Source organism: Paramisgurnus dabryanus, chromosome 6, assembly GCF_030506205.2.
Source record: "Paramisgurnus dabryanus chromosome 6, PD_genome_1.1, whole genome shotgun sequence".
NCBI lineage: Eukaryota > Metazoa > Chordata > Actinopteri > Cypriniformes > Cobitidae > Paramisgurnus > Paramisgurnus dabryanus.
This window is the reverse complement of record NC_133342.1, coordinates 16,219,139-16,238,120: the sequence shown is the minus strand read 5'-3', so window position 1 is coordinate 16,238,120 and position 18,982 is coordinate 16,219,139. Positions and strand designations below refer to the sequence as shown.

General features: G+C 38.0%; 1 protein-coding gene across 1 annotated transcript in view; it reads left to right on the top strand.

Moving 5' to 3' along the window:
* The window catches only part of gpr158b (G protein-coupled receptor 158b), a 48,615-nt gene that overhangs the window by 9,490 nt on the left and 20,143 nt on the right, over window positions 1-18,982 (top strand). Inside the window, exons 3-5 of the mRNA XM_065266002.1 lie at window positions 11,376-11,478; window positions 12,862-13,073; window positions 14,175-14,243. Coding sequence (XP_065122074.1) covers window positions 11,376-11,478; window positions 12,862-13,073; window positions 14,175-14,243 — 384 coding nt within the window. The remainder of the gene's footprint in view (window positions 1-11,375; window positions 11,479-12,861; window positions 13,074-14,174; window positions 14,244-18,982) is intronic.

The window sequence follows — 18,982 nt, the reverse complement described above, 5'->3', positions numbered from 1 at the left end:
AATGTAAAGAGCACCAATGGTCACGATTTTACATTTCCTTTGGTGTGTAGGTGTGTATTAGTACATGTTAATGATATGCAAAAAGTACAAACAACAAAATAAACAATGATGTGAGTTATCATCTCTCTGATGTCAGCCGGAAAGTGACGCTCCTTACCATGTTTGAAAGATTCGCTCACAATGCAATGCTGACAAGAGTTAACTTAAACAGGCCGTGAGTCCGAAGCGGGATAAATTATGATAATGTCGGTCTTTTCAACATCATCAATCCAAGGAAGTAAAGTGTTGCCTTAAATCTGTGTGTTTGTTGTAGCCCAAGAAAAGAGATTTACATTGGAGACGATAACTTGCATCATCGTTTACTTTTGCATATCGTTAACATGTTCTAATACACACCTACTTACCAAAGGAAATATTAAAGGACAAGTTCGGTATTTTACACTTAAAGCCCTGTTTTCAGATTGTTTATGGTGAAATAGAACGGTTTTGACTGAAATTTCGACATATGCGGCTGCCCTGAGTATTTTCGGGTGTTTGTGTTTCGCCTCACACCTCTACAATGGGTTTAATGGTGCACTGGAACAATCCTTCCTAAAATGCATTAAACTTTCGTTTACAAAGACGTGAAACTCACCGAGTGGTCAGGGGTGTTCACTGATATGCTCACACAAAAATCGCTGCAAAAGATGCTTTCCAACAGGTGTTTTAGCCTTCGTTGTTAACTTGTGGACCTATTTTTCCAAACGCCTCACATTCTTCCGCTGAGAGCTTGAATAATAGACACTCCAGCCCAGGTGGTGGCGCTAATCCGCTATTGCCAATTGCAAGAATAGAAACAAAGTTCCCGGCGCGGAGTAATACCGTACCTCACAGCACAACTAATACAAGTCAATGGAGTTGGCAAAAACTACGATAAAACCTGTTGGAATGCGTATTTTGCAGCAATTTTTGTGTGAGCATACCGGTGAACACCCCTGACCACTCGGTGAGTTTCATGTCTTTGTAAACGAAAGTTTATTTTAGGAAGGATTGTTCCAGTGCATCATTAAACCCATTGTAAAGGTGGGAGGTGAAACACAAACCCCCCAAAATTCTCAGGGCAGCTGCATATGTCGAAATTTCAGTCAAAACCGTTCTATTTCATCATAAACAATCTGAAAACAGGGCTTTAAGTGTAAAATACCGAACTTGTCCTTTAAATTGTGAATCGGACCATAGGTGCTCTTTAAGTAAAACAAAAAGTAGCCTACTTGCTGATTGGTCTGTCATCTGTATACGATGTCCTGGAATGATATGTGGACTGGGCGTGGCTTAAAGGACCAGTTATTGTCTTGGGTTTAGGAGAACCTCAGTACCTTCTGATCTATTATGAATGCTGTATAATGGATTGCAGTAGGCTTTACTAAATTATTGACTGTGCTCCATGTCTATCTGGTCCTTCTCATGGGAACGCTGAAGGAGAAGCCGAAAGGAAAAGCACAGAACCTTCACAGGAGGAACGTTTGCTGCCAGCCACAGCAACCGAAGCAAGATGTTGCTCTGGAGAGTTTGTGCGAGGAAAGACTTGAGAAAAAGAGAAAAGATTACATGTGTCCGTCTGTGTTTGTATCACTCCTGCAAGCGGCAATCTATTTATAGACTCATATCTACCAGAGACCATGCCTACTAAAATCTGTCATTTAAGATGAGCTAAGAGAACATCAGCTGTAAGGTTGACATTTTGAAGAAGTACATCCCTGAATCATATGCACTAAATGTCCTACAATGACTTTGGCCCTGAGGTGTATTGTCTGAATGATGGGTTGAGTAGATCCCAGCCCTTTTGTTAGTGCTCTGGACAGTACGATAAATATCCAAGGCTTTCACCGTATAATCAGAGCTCATGCCACTTCCAGGCAATGTGTTTCTTGCCATTTTTCCAGAAGGTGTAAGGCCTTTGTAATGCTGTACCATTTAATCCAGTCAGTTATGTTGCGCTATAAAGGATCTCATTAGTTGACAATCAATAGAGCTCCACTGTCTTTAAATGTTATAAATGAGTTTACTGCACAAACATCTTATCCATCTTTTGTTTTTGACATTAAATAATAAATAGTTCAGCCAAAAATGTTAATTCTCTTCTTTATGCTATTTCATATTTGTAAGGTATACATTAAGCCCATGGTCATCTGTGATGTGTTCTGACTTAGCAATAAAAATGAGTCATGACAATGTCAGTGATGTAACATTAATACGGTGCTAATGGATGCTTTGATCCTTATGACTCATTGGAGATCAGAGCTGTGAAGCAAACAAACAGCCTTAATCTCAACACTTTCATAGGTGCCTGTTTCCTTTACCTGATGTTGATCAATGTCCATTGTCAACCCATTCACATAGCACTTTGGTCCCAGAACATTTCCATAAAATTGGCATAGAGGCTTCTGTGTGAACACAAACACGTCCCGTAAATGATCTGGGATCGCTCCCGTAAAGAGGACCTAGTAACATTTGTTTATTTTGTTTATTTATTTGGATCCCAATTAGCTTCCACAATGTGGTTGCTAGTCTTCCTGGGGCTCACAAAAGTGCTAAAACCTATGTACAATGAAAATACACCAAATATAACTTACTTAAGTTAAACATACATATAACATAACCACAGGTATACTTTTGTCCTCAGCAACATGATCTCACAAAAATCTGTGAAATAGTCACGCATTATTTTGCTCAGTTTTGCGTGACATTGTCACGTATTTCCACCATATTACGTGCCCCTGACACGACTTGCTTTTCCGTGACAGTTTCACGTATTGGTTACTCAACTGTTTTTCCTATTTTTAAACAATTTTCGCTTCGGTTTGGGGTTAGATTTGCTGTTTGCGTTAGGATGTCACTTAATGTATTGGTTTATAAAAAAAATTCGTATGCTTTTTAAACCATCGTCGCCTGACGTTGGGGTTAGAGTTGGGTTTGGATAAGGATGTCATTTTATGTAACAGAAGGTTGTTCTAACCCCAAACCGAAGCGACAATTGTAAGAAAATAGGAAAAACAGTTGAGTAACCAATACGTGAAACTGTCACGGAAAAGAAGTCGTGTCAGGGGCACATAATATGGTGGAAATACGTGACAATGTCACGCAAAACTGAGCAAAATAATGCGTGACTATTTCACGTATTTTGTGAGATCAGGTTGGTCCACATATACACATTCACACAGCATTTAAAAATGTCAGTATAACAGTCACAAATTAACTGGTATAAGACTATTAATTGTAATTAATTGTAACATTGCTAGGTCAACAAATCTTGTCATAAACAAAAAGGCACGTGCATGGTTTTTCAAAAGAGAGACACTTTAAACACTGTGGGTTAAACTACAAAGTGCAGGACTTTAAATACGTCACATGTCTTTAAGGGATCTTTACGGTATGTGTGTGAATGCACACACAGATTCTGGACAATCACTGGCAGTGTGAATGAACCAAAAATCAAACGATCCCGGACAAAACCCAGACGCATTTTCCGTGTATTTTCCGTAATCTCAGTGTGAAAAGGGCTTTACTGTATTCTCTGTCACAGACCAACAGGCCACCCAGAGACGATTTACTGACGATGTATATTCAATATTTCATATTAAAATCAGATTAGATCTGATTGACTGACTGCTTCACAACTTTTTCATTTCTTTACTTAACAAGGAGAAGTTAAACTTGCTGAGATTAATAATCTCTTTTCTGATTGTGTTCTGGCCAAAACAGGCAACAAAAGAAACTCACAATGTCAAAAAAAAAACCTATACACATTTAAAAACATTTACAATTTGACTCTTCCATTAAAGGAAAACAGCAGTTTTTCAGATATTTTACTATGTTCTTACCTCAACTTAGACAAATTAATACATACCTATTTTTACTTTCTACGGAAAGATTGTTTTCCCAAACTGGTTTGTACAAAGGCACTAATAAGGCATACTTATAGTTTTAATTAGTGCATAAGAAAACAAAACACTGCTTAAAAGAAACTTTGTTGATACTGCACACTTCCAAGAATTAACTTATTACTAGATTTTGACAAAAAAGTTAGTGCCATAAAAATGGTATTCAGTTTTAAGGTACTTTGTAGCAAGTAAACAAGATTTTCACAAGCAGACCTACAGTATTGTATATTATATACTATGTTTTCTGATTTGAGTCTATTGAAAAATGAATTAAAAGTGTTCCTGTAGCTCACTTATGAGCATTGCATTAGCAGTACACATGTCATATGTTCGATACCCAGGAAAAATAAATTATACCTTTAATGCACTGTGAGTCATTTTGGAAATCATTGGCCAAAATATTTTAATACATTTTGTTTGTTCTTGTAGCATTTAATTTACAATGATATCATTACTACAGTTCTACTTTATATTGCAAAATTGTAACCCATGGAATTGTTAATGTAGTGCACCTTAAAAAGAAATCATGGCGCAAACCCATAATGTTTGTTCATTCGAAATTATAGTTCCTGTGATTTTGGTTTGAATTGGATTGTGGTGAAGTGAATGAATGCTTTTTTCTTTTTAATCATTATGTTTTTAAATACTAATGGATGAGCAGAAAATGTGTTTTTTGGCTTTACTTAAAGGAATAGTCTATCCTTTTGCCATATTAAACTATGTTATTACCTCAACCTAGACGAATTAATACATACCTTTCTTTTTTCAATGCGTGCACTGTACAGCGTGTTGTGAATGTGTTAGCATTTAGCCTAGCCCCATTCATTCCTATAGTACCAAAAAAAAGTTTTATTTTGTGGCACCATACTTACTAGTATAACTCCTCATGTAACAGTCTTTAAATAGGGAAAACACAGAAGTGTTTGGTGGCTTCCCTGTTTGGTACCATAGGAATGAATGGGGCTAGGCTAAATGCTAACATATTCACGACTTGCTGTTCAGTGCACGCATTGAAAAAAGATAGATGTATTAATTAATCTAAGTTGAAGTAATACCATAGTTTAATATGGCAAAAGGGTAGACTATTCCTTTAATATACAATATATGGAATATACAGTGCCTTCTAAGTACTGGGACAATAAATGCAAAATTGGTCTTTTTTGCTTCCAATTTCTAGAAATATCTACACATAAATCTTTAAAAAAAATTGTATATAGATAAGACAATACATAGTAACGATACCTACAGCTTGTATAAGGCAAAAAGACACATTACATAAAATGTTCAGTATTTCAAAATGCCCACATTGAATACATCATGTTGTAGATGCATGTTGTAGAAGGGGAGATTCTCAGCCAGTGTTTATATTAAGCTAAGACTAGCCCTTAGGGACATTTAAGTAGTTTTACAAACTTTAAAAAATTAGTAATTTTCAACACAGTGTTGGGTCAAAAATGGACGAGCCAAGTCCCTTGAGTTGAAATTTAACCTATGCTGGGTTGTTTTAATTTTTTTGGTCAAATATAAACATTTTCTGGGTTAATTTAACCCAACGGAAGGGCTCGTCTCTTTTGACCCAATGGAGGGTTGAAATAACCCAGCATTTTAATGTCAATTCAAGTTGTTTTCTAGCTTGGTTAAAGCCAGACCAGGTCTGGCAAAGCTTCATAGACAAATCATTTCCAAACGGGCGTCACCAACGGACGTTGCTCAAATGCCTCTGGGCGCAACTGGATAGACCTATAACCAATTAGAGCGATGAAGGAGATGATACCAAAGGGGCAAGCTGGTATATCAGATTTTTGCAGAATCCAGTCGGTAAGACAGTGATAACATCTTTTTTAGATATGAAGGCTTTGAGTGTTGTTCTTTGCTCAGATTTTAACGAAAATGAAAGGTTTAAATCGCTTAAAGGCACTCTAAGCAAATCTGTGAGACGTCACTTTTTGTTGATGTTTGAACTGTTTTCAAACAAACGGAACGTAGCTAACTCCTCCCCCTTCCTTCCGTGCTTTCATGAACGCGCCCAACCCCCACATACTTCTTGTCATTTATTGGCTGGAACACGTTTGTTATGTTTCGTGGTGCTAGGTTTGGCCACTGTGTTTTTATTGCAGTTTGTGGAGGCTGGGCTGTCTACAGAGATCGCATTTTTTACAGCACCTTTAAACAGACATGATAGCTGATTCAAACGAGTGATGTTCCACGGCAGTATCCATGTTTGTAATGTACAAAATCTGCTTCACTGACGTTGCGCTGTCGTCATCGTGTAAATCCCGCCCCAACGTTTCTGATTGGTGCCACAATTTCGACGGATTAGAAATGGGCTTGAATGGGCTCTTTGCCAGACTTCTAAATTTGCTTCGAAAAAACAGAGCGTGAAATTGGCGTTATGAGAGTAATTGTGAAACACGCAAGACTTTTTGAGTTGCTGCGGCTTTCTTCTCAAATGTGTTTTTATAAATCTTATGCCTGCCCGCTGCAGCTCAGTCGTCTAACTTCCGAAATTTAACAGGATGCGCTTTCTTGCCTTTATCATGAGCGGATCCACGCGCACGGTGTGTGTGCACGCGAGCGAGCGAGCCAGCAAACGAACAAAAGAGAGAGATGCTTGTGATACTGTTGTCATTTTCTAGTTTGTTTCACTAAACCACTTCTCCGCTATTTTAAGGAGTACTCGACATGTCCTCAAGGATTTTTTTAACTCCTCAAAAAGAATGGTGACAGCCCTAAATTCAATGTAGAGATATAGGCAGTATAGTCCTATGCATTTAAAGTGTTATTAAAAATTAAACTGTGTTTTTTGCAGGTAAGCTTGTCGGCTTTATCATTTTAAAAGTAGATCACCATACTAAAAAATCTGGACACCCCTGATGTATATTCTGTATTTTTCTGGAAACCGCCCTATTATGTTCTAGTCATAAGAGGTTGTATACAAGTAGCTGACATGATGATGATAGGTAGCTTATGTCATGGCAGAAATGCTGAAACATTTTCTGGTATATTTATCATTACAGTAGTGCTGAATGGGTCAAGACAGGTCAGAAAAGCATCCCTGAAGGTGTGCTGTCACACAAACAGTCACACTCAAATCCAAATATTTCCACATGCACAGGCATGTTATGTCCAAGAGGTTGAACATTGCTGTCATCAACTGATTGATCTTATAAACCTGATCTTGGGCATGTTTGAGCTGCTTTCATTTAAAAACATCTTACACCATTGTTTTGTCTCATGATTTACACCAGTAATGTTTTCAGTAAGGTATGTTTGAAAAAACTTCTTAAAGGGGAAATATCATGAAAATCAAAATGTTTCCATGTTTAAGTGCTATAATTGGGTCCCCAGTGCTTCCATCAATCTAAAAAATGTGAAAAAGATCAACCCAGTAACTTAGTTTTGGTAAACCATTCCTTGCAAGCATGTGAAAAAAAAGTCATTGAAATTTGGCTTCCTCTGTGATGTCAGAAGGGGATAATAATGCCCCTTAATCTGCACTATTCAACCACGGCACTGCTATTTAGTGCAGAAATCAGCTCATTTTAAAGAACACACCAAAAACGGCACATTTTTGCTCACACCTACAAAGTGGCAATTTTAACATGATATAATAAATGATATGGTATTTTGTGCTAAAACTTCACATTTATACTCTGGGGACAGCAAAGATTTATTTGATATCTCTTAAAAAGTCTTGTGAAATGTCCTCTATAAATAGGACCTAGTCCGGGAAACTGCCTCATAATGTATGAAATTCCTAAATTGTCATGTATTGTTTTCTCATGAACAATCCCTCATTTTCATCCATCTCAGGTTTCCTACTTGAGCCTTCATTCATATACACTCATATGCTTCACAACAACAACAGGCACATCTTGAAAGATGCTAATAGTTATTTAATTTCGCTGTAAAATATGTGCTATAGACATATGACCAAATTGTTCACAGGTCTCATTATATTCATAAGTTTACTACATAACCCAAGGCAGCAGTTTTCTTTTATTTGCAATGCTGGGCGTTTTATCTCTTAAGTTTAATTAAGGTTTCACATCAGTATTCGAGCAACACATAAAACCTGTTATATTGCCTCCATTAAAGTAGCAGTTATTGTGATGTTCAGTACGTAGTGAATATACTGAAGCTATCAATCTAAAACAGCGCTATATATCCAAGGAGGAAACCTCAGATATGTTCCTTCGGAGGCTTGCCCTGCTTGCTAAAATAAAGGTTATGAAATGTATGATTTTAGTATCAAGCCCATGATAAAATGTATTTTTGTAGTTTTTCTTTTGCATAGTTTATTCAGACTTAGTTCGCAGTAATAGCACTTTGGTTAAGCACACTAAAAGATCACAAAATAGTGTCTCAATTCCCACCACCGCACATTTTATGTGACATCAAACCTCTTTATAAAATGCCCTGGCAAACAAAAGGCTTTCCTCCATTAACAGCTATTTTTATTTCACTTTATTTATTTTTACTAGTCTGGGTTGCATTTCTATAGAATCCCGTCTGTGAAAGAAAACCCAGAGCGGAGGAGGATTCAGAAAATAATATTTTCCTAAGTTTCAACCCTAACTAATAAGGTCATAAACAGTATTTTTAAAATGGGATGCCTGTGATGCAACACTTTGTGGTTCATGCTTCCAGTTTAAAGGGCTTTATCTATTCAGACACAGAATGTGCAATGCAACGCTCACACTTTGTTAACAGAAAAAGTCATCCGTCTCAGCGACGCTTACACTGGGGCTGCGTTCAGAACCGACAAAATGTTGCACAACGTTTTTTTAAACAGAAACGGTGATGCGTTTAACATCCTGTTCTGATGACGCAAGAGTTTCACCTACGGTAGCTGAGAAGGCCATTCTTTGTGTTCTTTTTGAAATGTTTCTGGAGCCTTATGAAATCATTTTAAATAAGTGTTTAATACTGTAAAATATGCTTGATGTTACAGTCACTGCACTTACCGTCCAGAATGAAAGAGGAGGGGTGCATCCCAATTCAGGGTCTGGATCCTTTTAAGGCAATGGAAGGCAATGTTTGTTTTTTGAAGGCTGAAGCCTCTGAAGTCCACGAGGCGAACTGAAATCTAGACGGTTTAGCCTATGGGGGGAGTTCCGTTACTTGCTGTTCCGCCCACTACGCTTGTCAGTGGGACACAACAGCTGAGACCTATCAGACTTTAAAAAAAATATGGAGCCAGATTTCTTCATTTTATTTTAGAAAATGAGACACATTGATGAAGATTGAATCTTGTGATACCCAAAGCTGTGAAGGATACGTCTTTGGATAATTGGTTTCAGGGGGTAAAAAAGGCCACATTTGGGGGCTTGTATGTGAAGGTTCCTTCCGGTCGCGGCCCGGTGACGTCATTTGCAGTGGCGGCTCGTGATTTGTCAACCGAGGGGCGCTAATTCAATATAAGTGTTTGGAGTGTCATGTGTGTGGTTCCCTTTTCCAAAATATGTGTTCTGCGTGTCTAAAGATCCTGTGTGCATCACGAGTTTCTGGCAAACGCGAGCGTCTTTTTTTTTCAAAAAACCTTTTAGACGCATCTGCAGCAGGCACTTATTTTGACAAGACACATGATGCACAAAGGATCTCTCGAAGCGCAGAACACATATTTCGAAAAAAGGAACCACACACATGATGGGCTACATACATGTTGTGACGAAATTCGCATCGAGCGCCCTCAAAAAAAGAAGTCACCGCCCGCCACTGGTCATTTGCCTTCAAATACGGCCTTGGAAGGCCACAGTCCCTGAATTGGGATGCACCCTGTGACAGCATCTTTAGCACGCAACCCTTGACAGAGCTGACAAATATTGCTTTGTTCCTCACTGTTTTGTGCGTGTTGGTCCAGAAAGCTGTTTTCAACAATGATAAGTAAATTCCTAAAGCAGTAATTTTTTTCCTATAACGCGTTGTGTTTCACATTTTATGTGTGGTACAGTCAGGGGCGTCAGTTTGTGTTGAAAAGTGGTGGGGACAAAAAATCAGATAAAAAAACATTATAGCAGGACGGGAAAAATATTGAATAACGGCGCATCAAAAATGGGCATAGCGTAGGCTAGTCAACAACACAAAAATACTTAGCATAAATCCCTCAACAATGTCGACTAACAGTACCTACAACACCAGTTCAACCGAACAGTGCCAAAGCACCATACTGTAGAAAACAGCAGCACGTTCAGTCAATGATTACAATGAAATTCATTATTATGTAAAAGAAAACACACCATAAGCATACAACGCAACATTTGTGACCCTGGATCACAAAAACAAGCCATACACTGCAAAAAATATTAGTATTTTTGTCTTGTTTTTTATATTTTACTTTTTGATATTTCTACTGAAAACAAGACAAAAATACTAAGTAAGAAAGTCATTTTTGCAATGTAAGTCGTACAGGTATTGTGTGATTTTTCAGAACATTTTAACCAAATACTTTCAAAAAGTGGTGGGGACAAAATCAGCCATTTCAAAAAGTGGTGGGGACATGTCCCCAGCGTCCCCAGTGTAAATGACACCTATGGGTACAGTACTGATCAATCTTCAGGTTATTTAGTGCTGTAGCACATTCTGAAGTTTGCCTTCTCAAAGTTTTTCAAAATAAAAGTAAATCGGGTTTAAATGTCAGGAGTTCCTGTCAGGACAAAAGTAACACTTTACTCCAGCACACTTTCTTTCCAATGTAAGCCAATTGTAGGCCATGGATTTGTTACTTTTGTCCCGCTGCTAGTACTGTTGCATTATGTTGAACGTTTATATTATTCTAATTTGATTTAATTTAATTTTCACAGCGTTCAAATGGTAAAACATTTTTTAATCTCAACAATTCAAGTTTGTACTCTCGGGTTGCTTTTGAAACATTTGATGAAACTGAAATTTAAAATGAAAACGTAATTTTATTATTTTTTTTAAAGATAATAACAAAAACATTTTGCAGTTACATACTAACAAGGCCATACTCATATATATTTACTAAAAACATGTGTAACACAAAAATCTATCGTGTTCTTTTGTGTTACTTTTGACACACCTGTGTGTTACTTTCATCCCAGCTGACAGGGTCAAAAATAACAATTCATTACTTATGTTCAAAGTGAAATTATACTGAAGTCATTTTACATTTGTTCAAAATTTCACCTGGTATTGTTATTGACCACAGCAAAAATATCTCTCTGTCTAAAACATTATCTTTAAAATGAAGTTTTTCTGAAAAATGGTACTTTCGCCCCTGCTCTCTCCTACATAATGTGTGGATGATTATTTACAAGGGTGCTGCTATTCCATTTTTTTTTTTACAGTTTATTAAGATTTGATTATGATCTGTTGTATATTAATAGCGATGCTTTTTGTATTTCTTTCCTGACGTCTTGTTATTCCGATATTTTACATAGATTACATAGATTAACGAATTTCAGTAATAACACAAAGCACTTTCTTTTCCAGTGTAAGCCAATTGTAGGCCATGGATTTGTGCTGGACAAGTACAAGTGTCAATGCAAATCAGGTTTTTACCATCCAAGTCGAGTGGCACTGAATGGCTTCCCAAGTAAGTATAAAGCATCATTTTTTTTACTTTTAATTCTTTTTAATTAGTTAACTGTTGAAAACTTTTAACCATCTACACATCTATAATATTACACTGTATAATTAGCATTAATGAGCTGCAAGCATTTGACAAATTTGATTAAAAGCTTTACGTATATATTTTTAATGTGACTGTTGTATGCCTACGCAAAACTTGCAGCCACTGCTTTGCAACTGCTAAGGTGTTCAGAGTAGTTATAAGTGTGTTGCTTTACAGTTGCTATGGTGTTATGGGCAGTTGCTATGCCATTTCTAGGCAGTTGCTAAGGTTTTTCTGGTTGCTAGGTGGTTATTTACTGGCCCAAGTCTTGCTCCCTGCATACGAAATTGCGACAGTAGGTACTGAATTAAGCTGGGGCCACACCAAAAGATTTGTAAAATCTATTCAGATTTTCAAAATGTAAGAGGCCACAAACATCCAGTTTTGTTCCTATAGTGTGGATTGCAACTATGTGGTCATCACAGCACACCACACATCTTCAAATTATCTTTCAAACAACGGACGGAGGAGAACTCAGTAAATCTCGCAATGTCGCTCATGGTCAAACGTGACTTCACAGACGATGGGCATAAATAAATGTCATTAATTATGTGGACCGCTTTTTACATCTCTGATGTCCATCTCACTCTGGACTGTGCCCTGCTGTACTGCAGATGTTATGGTTTCGTTTTTTAATCAGCTTACTTTTTTTATTGGGTATCTTTTCTTTCACGTGACTATCGACAGCGTGCATGTGCGTTTGACCTCAAGGTTCCCCCCACACAACAGGATTTCTGATCATAAATATTCAACATGTTGTAAGGGGGAAAATCGGCCCAAATTCAGCCAGATTATCTTTTGGTGTGTGCCGGGCTTTAGATAAAGTACCTACCCATTGACCGTTAAAACAGTAGGTACAGTATGAATATGGATAATGAATTCGGACGTACAACATCCGCCATGTTGATGCATCACGTGACACACGTCAGACGAAGCGTATGATATACTGACATCTAGATATTACTCTGGTTGCTCTTTAAGATTTTTTTAAATGTCTTGCAAGCACTACAGGATGCTGGAAGTCTATTTTAGATTGAAGACCAGACAAACTAGATTGAATGTCACTAAAAGTCACACGTGTGTACTTCAACCAAATATTCTGATAAAGGAAACAATCTAAAGTTGAATATTATCAACACTTACAGTACAATGGGGACTTACAATTGTACCATATGATAGGGATGATTATGAAAAATATTGCGATATCAGAGAAGGTTTAACAGATTTTGAATAAATACATCATGCATACAATACAACAATATGAACAGATATGTAATAGTGTGGTTGCTGTCCACCTGTTGTTAGAATCGGACCGGGGCTCATACAGTGATGAATTCTGGGAAGTGCCTGATAGATGTCTGCCGTGCCAGAAAGGATGTTTGTTCTGCACTGACGACACACCATGTCTGGCTCAAGAAGACACTGCTCTCCGTCTGGCCATGGTCTCCTTTCAAGGTTTCTGTATGCTCCTGGACTTCATCAGCATGCTGGTTGTCTACCACTTTCGGCGCAACAAGGTAACTTCTTCCTGGAACGTCTTTTCTTGAAAAGCTTTGTAATGACATCACCACAAACAATACAGTATGATCATATACATTTTTGGGGATTTTTTTTGCAAAACAGTGTTTTTGTTTCTAATTATCCAAACACACAGACTGAATGTTAGACAGATACTAACATACATAACAGATACATTGATATCAATGTACAAGCCAGAAATTAAGCTCTGTTTTTTGCACAGGCCTACTAAAGGGTTAATGGTGCCACATGGTGATCAACAGTAAAAATGACAAATTTTACCTCTTAGCAAAAAGAAAAACCCCCAACAATCAAGAATGCATGATAATATGGTGTCATGGCTCTGCAATCAAAAAATGTTGTTATAATGGAAGTCAATGGGGCAAAAAAAGCCACAAACAACTAATTACGGAGAAAAAAATAAAAACTGATGCTGCACAAAAACAAAAAATGCATCAAAGCCAATGTTTTTACCAATCTTTGACAAGCCCAAGATTGTGAAAAAGGTTTTAAAAAATCCAGTCCACAATCACTTTTTATATTGAAAATCTGTAATTTGGTGTGTTTATGAACTTGGCAATTAAAGAGTTAAAACCATGGACATTTTTTTAAGCATTTGGTAGTTTTGATCAGTACTGAGGGTGATTAACAGATTTATGAAAAAATATTTGGAAAAAATATTCATCCGATACATTTTTACAGCCATTTAATTTAGTGGCTTTTTTGTACACGAACAACCAGAAAGGGTAGTAAATTTGCCAACGGTATATTGTTGAGTTTTTTAAAACTTTCAAAGCATTTTCTCAAAATATGTCTAAATGTAAGATTTGTCACTAAAAATCATTCCATTTGCTGAAACACAGAGAAAGTTGTGGCCAAATTAAGACATAAAAAACAAAAATGGCCAAAAACGGCCTCAACAACCCACAAGGGTTAACAAACACTTGGTTACAAACCTTTTGTTGGTCTGCTAGACTTTTCTGAGCCAAAGTGAAGCTAAAGCTTGATTTCTGCTTGAGGCTGTTCAAATTTTAAAATCAAATTAACTTCAATTTTCTCAGCTATTGTTTTTTCCCTCTCTTTTTTATTGTGTGTTTCAGAGAATCAGAGCATCTGGTCTTATTCTTGTTGAAGCAATACTTTCAGGATCTGTACTTCTCTACTTTCCTGTAAGTTTCAACCTTTACAGTTTCTTCTTTCTTATTACAAAATGAAGATCTGTTCTATACACGTTCTGTAATGTAACTGTACTTAAGAATGAAACAGGATAAAATGTAGGGCAGGACAGAATGTTATCCATTGTGAATTAATTGGAATGCTCCATACTACAAATAGCAATGTTGACATTGCGGGCACGCACGTCAAATTTCTGGGGCGAAACATTTGTTTCATCCGGCTTGTTACTTTAAGATGCGTGTCATGCAATATCCACTTCTCGCAGCATGGTTGTAGTATTTTACTACTAAATACTACAGTAAATACGTGAAGAAGAACCACCGGAAGCGTTTGATCTTTTGAGCTTTCAGTCCTGAGGTGTTTTTATTTTACAGCAACTGTGTGAAAATTTGTGTCACTTTTAACCGGTCGTGAAAAGTAGGGTTGACAAAATATATATCTTTAATCTTGGTACAGATGAAATTTCATCTGAACCTATAGAGGAGAAGGTATTTAAATAAATTGCAGAAATTTGGTAGTCACGTTTGTGGTGGTAGATTAGCGAACGTCCTATCAGAACATCAGAACTGCAGGGATCGTTCAAAAAACCATGGGTCTGAGTCTGAATATGACAAACTAATTCCAACTAAAACAGTAAATGTTTATGATTTTATTTGAAAGAACTAACACAATTCTACCGTCTGTTTAAATGTTAGAAAGTTACAAGCAAAAACATGTGAATAAGCAGCATTTTCGGTCATACACCTTCCATTGACATCCATATATAACTTTTTCCTCTGATTTCTAATAATAAAAATATCATAACTTTCTCAATCCTTAACAGATTTTTAAAATCTGTAAATCTTGTATCTTTGTAAATGGGAATGTCTGCTCTGTGTAGTCATGTGATCAATTTTGAGCTTTGGGGTTTTTGAAAGTTTTGTCATCATACCTATAATATACTGTAGAGAAAAAAAAACAAAAAAACAAGGATTATCACTAACATAGTCCAGTTACCCCCTTCATATAGCACCAGACCGTAAATGCGCTTTTCCATTGCATAGTACCCTATGGTTTGGGTTGGGTCAGCTTACTTTTGGAGGCTTTTACACTGATTGGTCTGAGAGAATTATAACAAGCGTCATGCTAAACGCCAGATTAGCTTTACCTTCGTGCTTGCGCTGTCTCTTTTGTGGTGGCACATTTGTGACGCGAACGCGCGCATATACATTATTTTTGCTACTTAAATGAGGCTCAGCGGAGCGTGTGGACTGACGCCACAGGTGTTTGTAAATAAACTGTCATGTGAGTCAAAGATATAGTGATAAACGCGATGTGCAAACATTTATTTGTGGTGGTCAATTTTGATTTTGTGGCGGACTGAGAAATAAATTAATGGATGGAAACGTACAGTAGGGCTGTGCATCGATGCATTGCATTCCCCATTATAAATACCTGTCTGAAATCGATTCTGAATCGCAAGACTCCGATTCTGTGTTTCATGCACAGCTTGTGCGTGTAATATAGCTCTGTGATCAGAAGTAAGTCCTTAGCAATCTTAAATTACTACGAGTTTGAGTCGTTTATGCATTTAAAAAGCAACACTTGTCAAACACAATCATTAAAAAAAATTCTTTATTATCATGAAAATACCAGAAACAATTTGAAGAACAGCAATATAAATACGCCTCTAGATATTTCCTGGAATAGCGTTTGTAATGATACTCCTTCGGTGGCACAAATGGCGTTTCTACAGGAGAGCGCCCTCTGGCTTTTGGATGTGGTGGCTCATTGTAATTCATTAAAATTAATTAATTAAGAAAACACGCATTTGCACGATTAATCGTTACAGCCCTAAACAAAACGCCTATAATCTCTCCTACTCTAAAGTGTTACTAAACTCAATAGAAAGCTAACCAAGCCAAAGTGAATTGAAGTGACCCGACCTCAGCCGTGGGCTACTATGCAATGGAAAAGCGCCATAATAGTGGCAGTCAGAAGTCTGGTTATGTGAATCTATAAGCAATGATGACAGATTTCAAATTGTGTGTTTCCAAGATGTCCTGGGTCAGCTGAGTAAATGCCATTTCATTAGTTTGCATGCTCATTCGGTCTTTAATAGTTAATGGTAAACAGACTTGATTTGCTGTCCTCGAAGGGAGCTCTGAACCTTCAGAGAGAGCGAACCTGAGGCTGGGGCTCAAGCCCCGAGTTCAACCCCTCTGCACAGAGGAAGAAAGAGGGCAGTGAAGGAGGAAAGGGAGAGGAGAGATGCAGAAAAAAGGTAGCTGGGCTATAAAGGTTTTATCTTGGGTTTTAACCACTTTTTTGTTATTATCCTCAGTTGACCGATTTGTGCATTCTGTTGCCGAGGCTCTTCCCACTACAACAATCTGCTGGCACTACTGTTCTAGTGTATTGCATAAGCATGGTACATTTTTAAAGGGGGAAATTATTTAGAAGCGCAGTTTGCTTAAGTATTATGGTGACTCGCATTCACTCAGATTTCCCATTTCGCAATATAGGGCCAGATTTACTAAGCGCTTGCGCCAGCGTAAACCATCATTTTGGCGGTAAATAGCGATGTCGGAATTTACTAAAGACGCGCAGTGGATCATTAGCGCTGAAAAGGTGTGGTCTAGTTCTTTTTGCGACTGACCTGATTGCATATGCATTTCTAGGAGTTTCCCTTTCAGACGCAAACATTTTGGGAGGAGACTATTTAAATGATTCACGCAACGCGATTTACTAATGTTTGCGCATGTGTTATGTATGGCATTTGCGCGTCTATTTAACGCCGAAAAAAAGCATGTCTTAAATCATTTTGCGCTCGAAATGGCTGCAATTGTTGTTGCTAGGAGGAGACATCGCAGAAATCAGAGACTGCATGGTAGAAGGGAGAGGATTTCCAGGATCATTTTACCAGATAAGTTCACGCGTCTCTCTGCCTTTATTTATCGGCCTGTATATCACATGCACCTGCAGGAGCATCATCTCTGCTTATATGCAACCATGCGCTAATTTGCGCTGCTCTTAGTAGATTGGTTGGTCATTATGGAAATCAGCTGTTGCGCCTGTGTTATTTAAAAAGCGCTTTTTTAGTAAATAACCCGCAGATATCACCACTCCCATCAGCGCATTTTTGGAATTGCGCTCATGCGCTAATTTGCCCTGTTTAGTAAATCTGGCCCATAATGTCTAATTTCCCCTGCCCTGTGAAATCCCATCAGAACATCCTCATGCTGTAATAACCCGATTGTTTTTGTTCATTTTTACTCTGAAAGGAGCTTTGGTCAAACATTAAGGGAGGCGTCCTATTTTTTACTTTGATATTTGTGAATATGCTTCCTCCAGATGCAAATTAACTATGTAAACTCATACTTCAGATGTATCAAGGGGTTTTATATGCGTGACCGAGCGTATATTAACTAAAAAAGTCAGGGTGGAAACATAGCAAGCATGATGAAGACTGTAGTGTTACACAAGCATTGTGTCATGCAGAGGCAGTTCTAGGATTTTATTCTTAGGAGGGCTGAGCACTGGATGTTGTGAGGATGTTGTAAAACATTGTGGACCAGTATTATTATATTAAAGGCGGGGTGCATGATTTTTGAACAAAACATTTTGGGAAAAGGGAGTTGGGCCGACTACCAAAACACACTTGTAGCCAATCAGCAGTAAGGGGCGTGTCTTCTAACAAACAACGTTGCTTAGGTTGTGTGTGTGTGGCGGGTCTATCAAAAGCAGGTCCAGATTCTATTGGGGTCGGGGCGTGTTTGTTTAGGTGATTTCAAATGTCAACATTGGCTTTTAGAGATCATGCACCCCGCCTTTAATAGAATTAATATATTACTTTAATATACTGTTCCTAACTATTAACTCAGCACAAACGCATTATAATTCTTTTTCATCCAAATGTCCTGAATTTCTGAAATATAGTTCAATTGATAGAGTTGCTAGTTTTAGGGGGGCTATATTTTCCTCTTTCATTTCCAAAAACTATGTTGAATGGCAATAGAAAATGCCTGAATTGGAGTAAAAACAAATCAGGAGGCTTAAAACACCTATAAAGGATTTGTGTGATGACACTGTTACCTGAATGAGAAGGGTTAAGTATTGTGAATCATTAACCGGATAACCCAACTACTTCCTGAACTTCAGCCAGATCCTTGTTTCCTGTCTGCCATTATTGGACAAATTGATTAATCTAGGTGTGCCTGACCTTAGGCCCTGTCCCAAATGGCGCACTTCATGTGGACTTTCGGTCTCGTGGCCTTAAATTGCGCGTTAACGCTTAGTCTACGAGTCCGTAGGGTGTCCCATCTGTCATTTTTACGCTTTGAAGTGTGCTCATCAGCGCCTCCTTTGCCCCCTTGATTCGGTCTTCAGCGAAGCCCGCACTGCAGCAGGCTTCGCGCACTTTGCCAACCCAGAAGTCCTTGCGAAAGGGCAATCGAACCAATCAGACGATGGAAGGGAGGAGTTCACACTGACGGGCAACTTCTCTACCTATTTTCCGGTGTGATGCTCGAGTCTGTCCCAAAATACGACTCCGGTGCACCCACGTGGACTCGCATCAAGGGTCCCTAAAGTCTGGACTACGTGATGTCATCAAAGTGTGGACTCTGAGGAGGACCACAAGTCCGGAGTGTGCCATTTGGGACAGGGCCTATGTAGTCACAAACAAACTGATTAACCCAGGTGTGTCTGACCTCAGTAGTCACAACAACAATAATCAGACACACCTGGATTA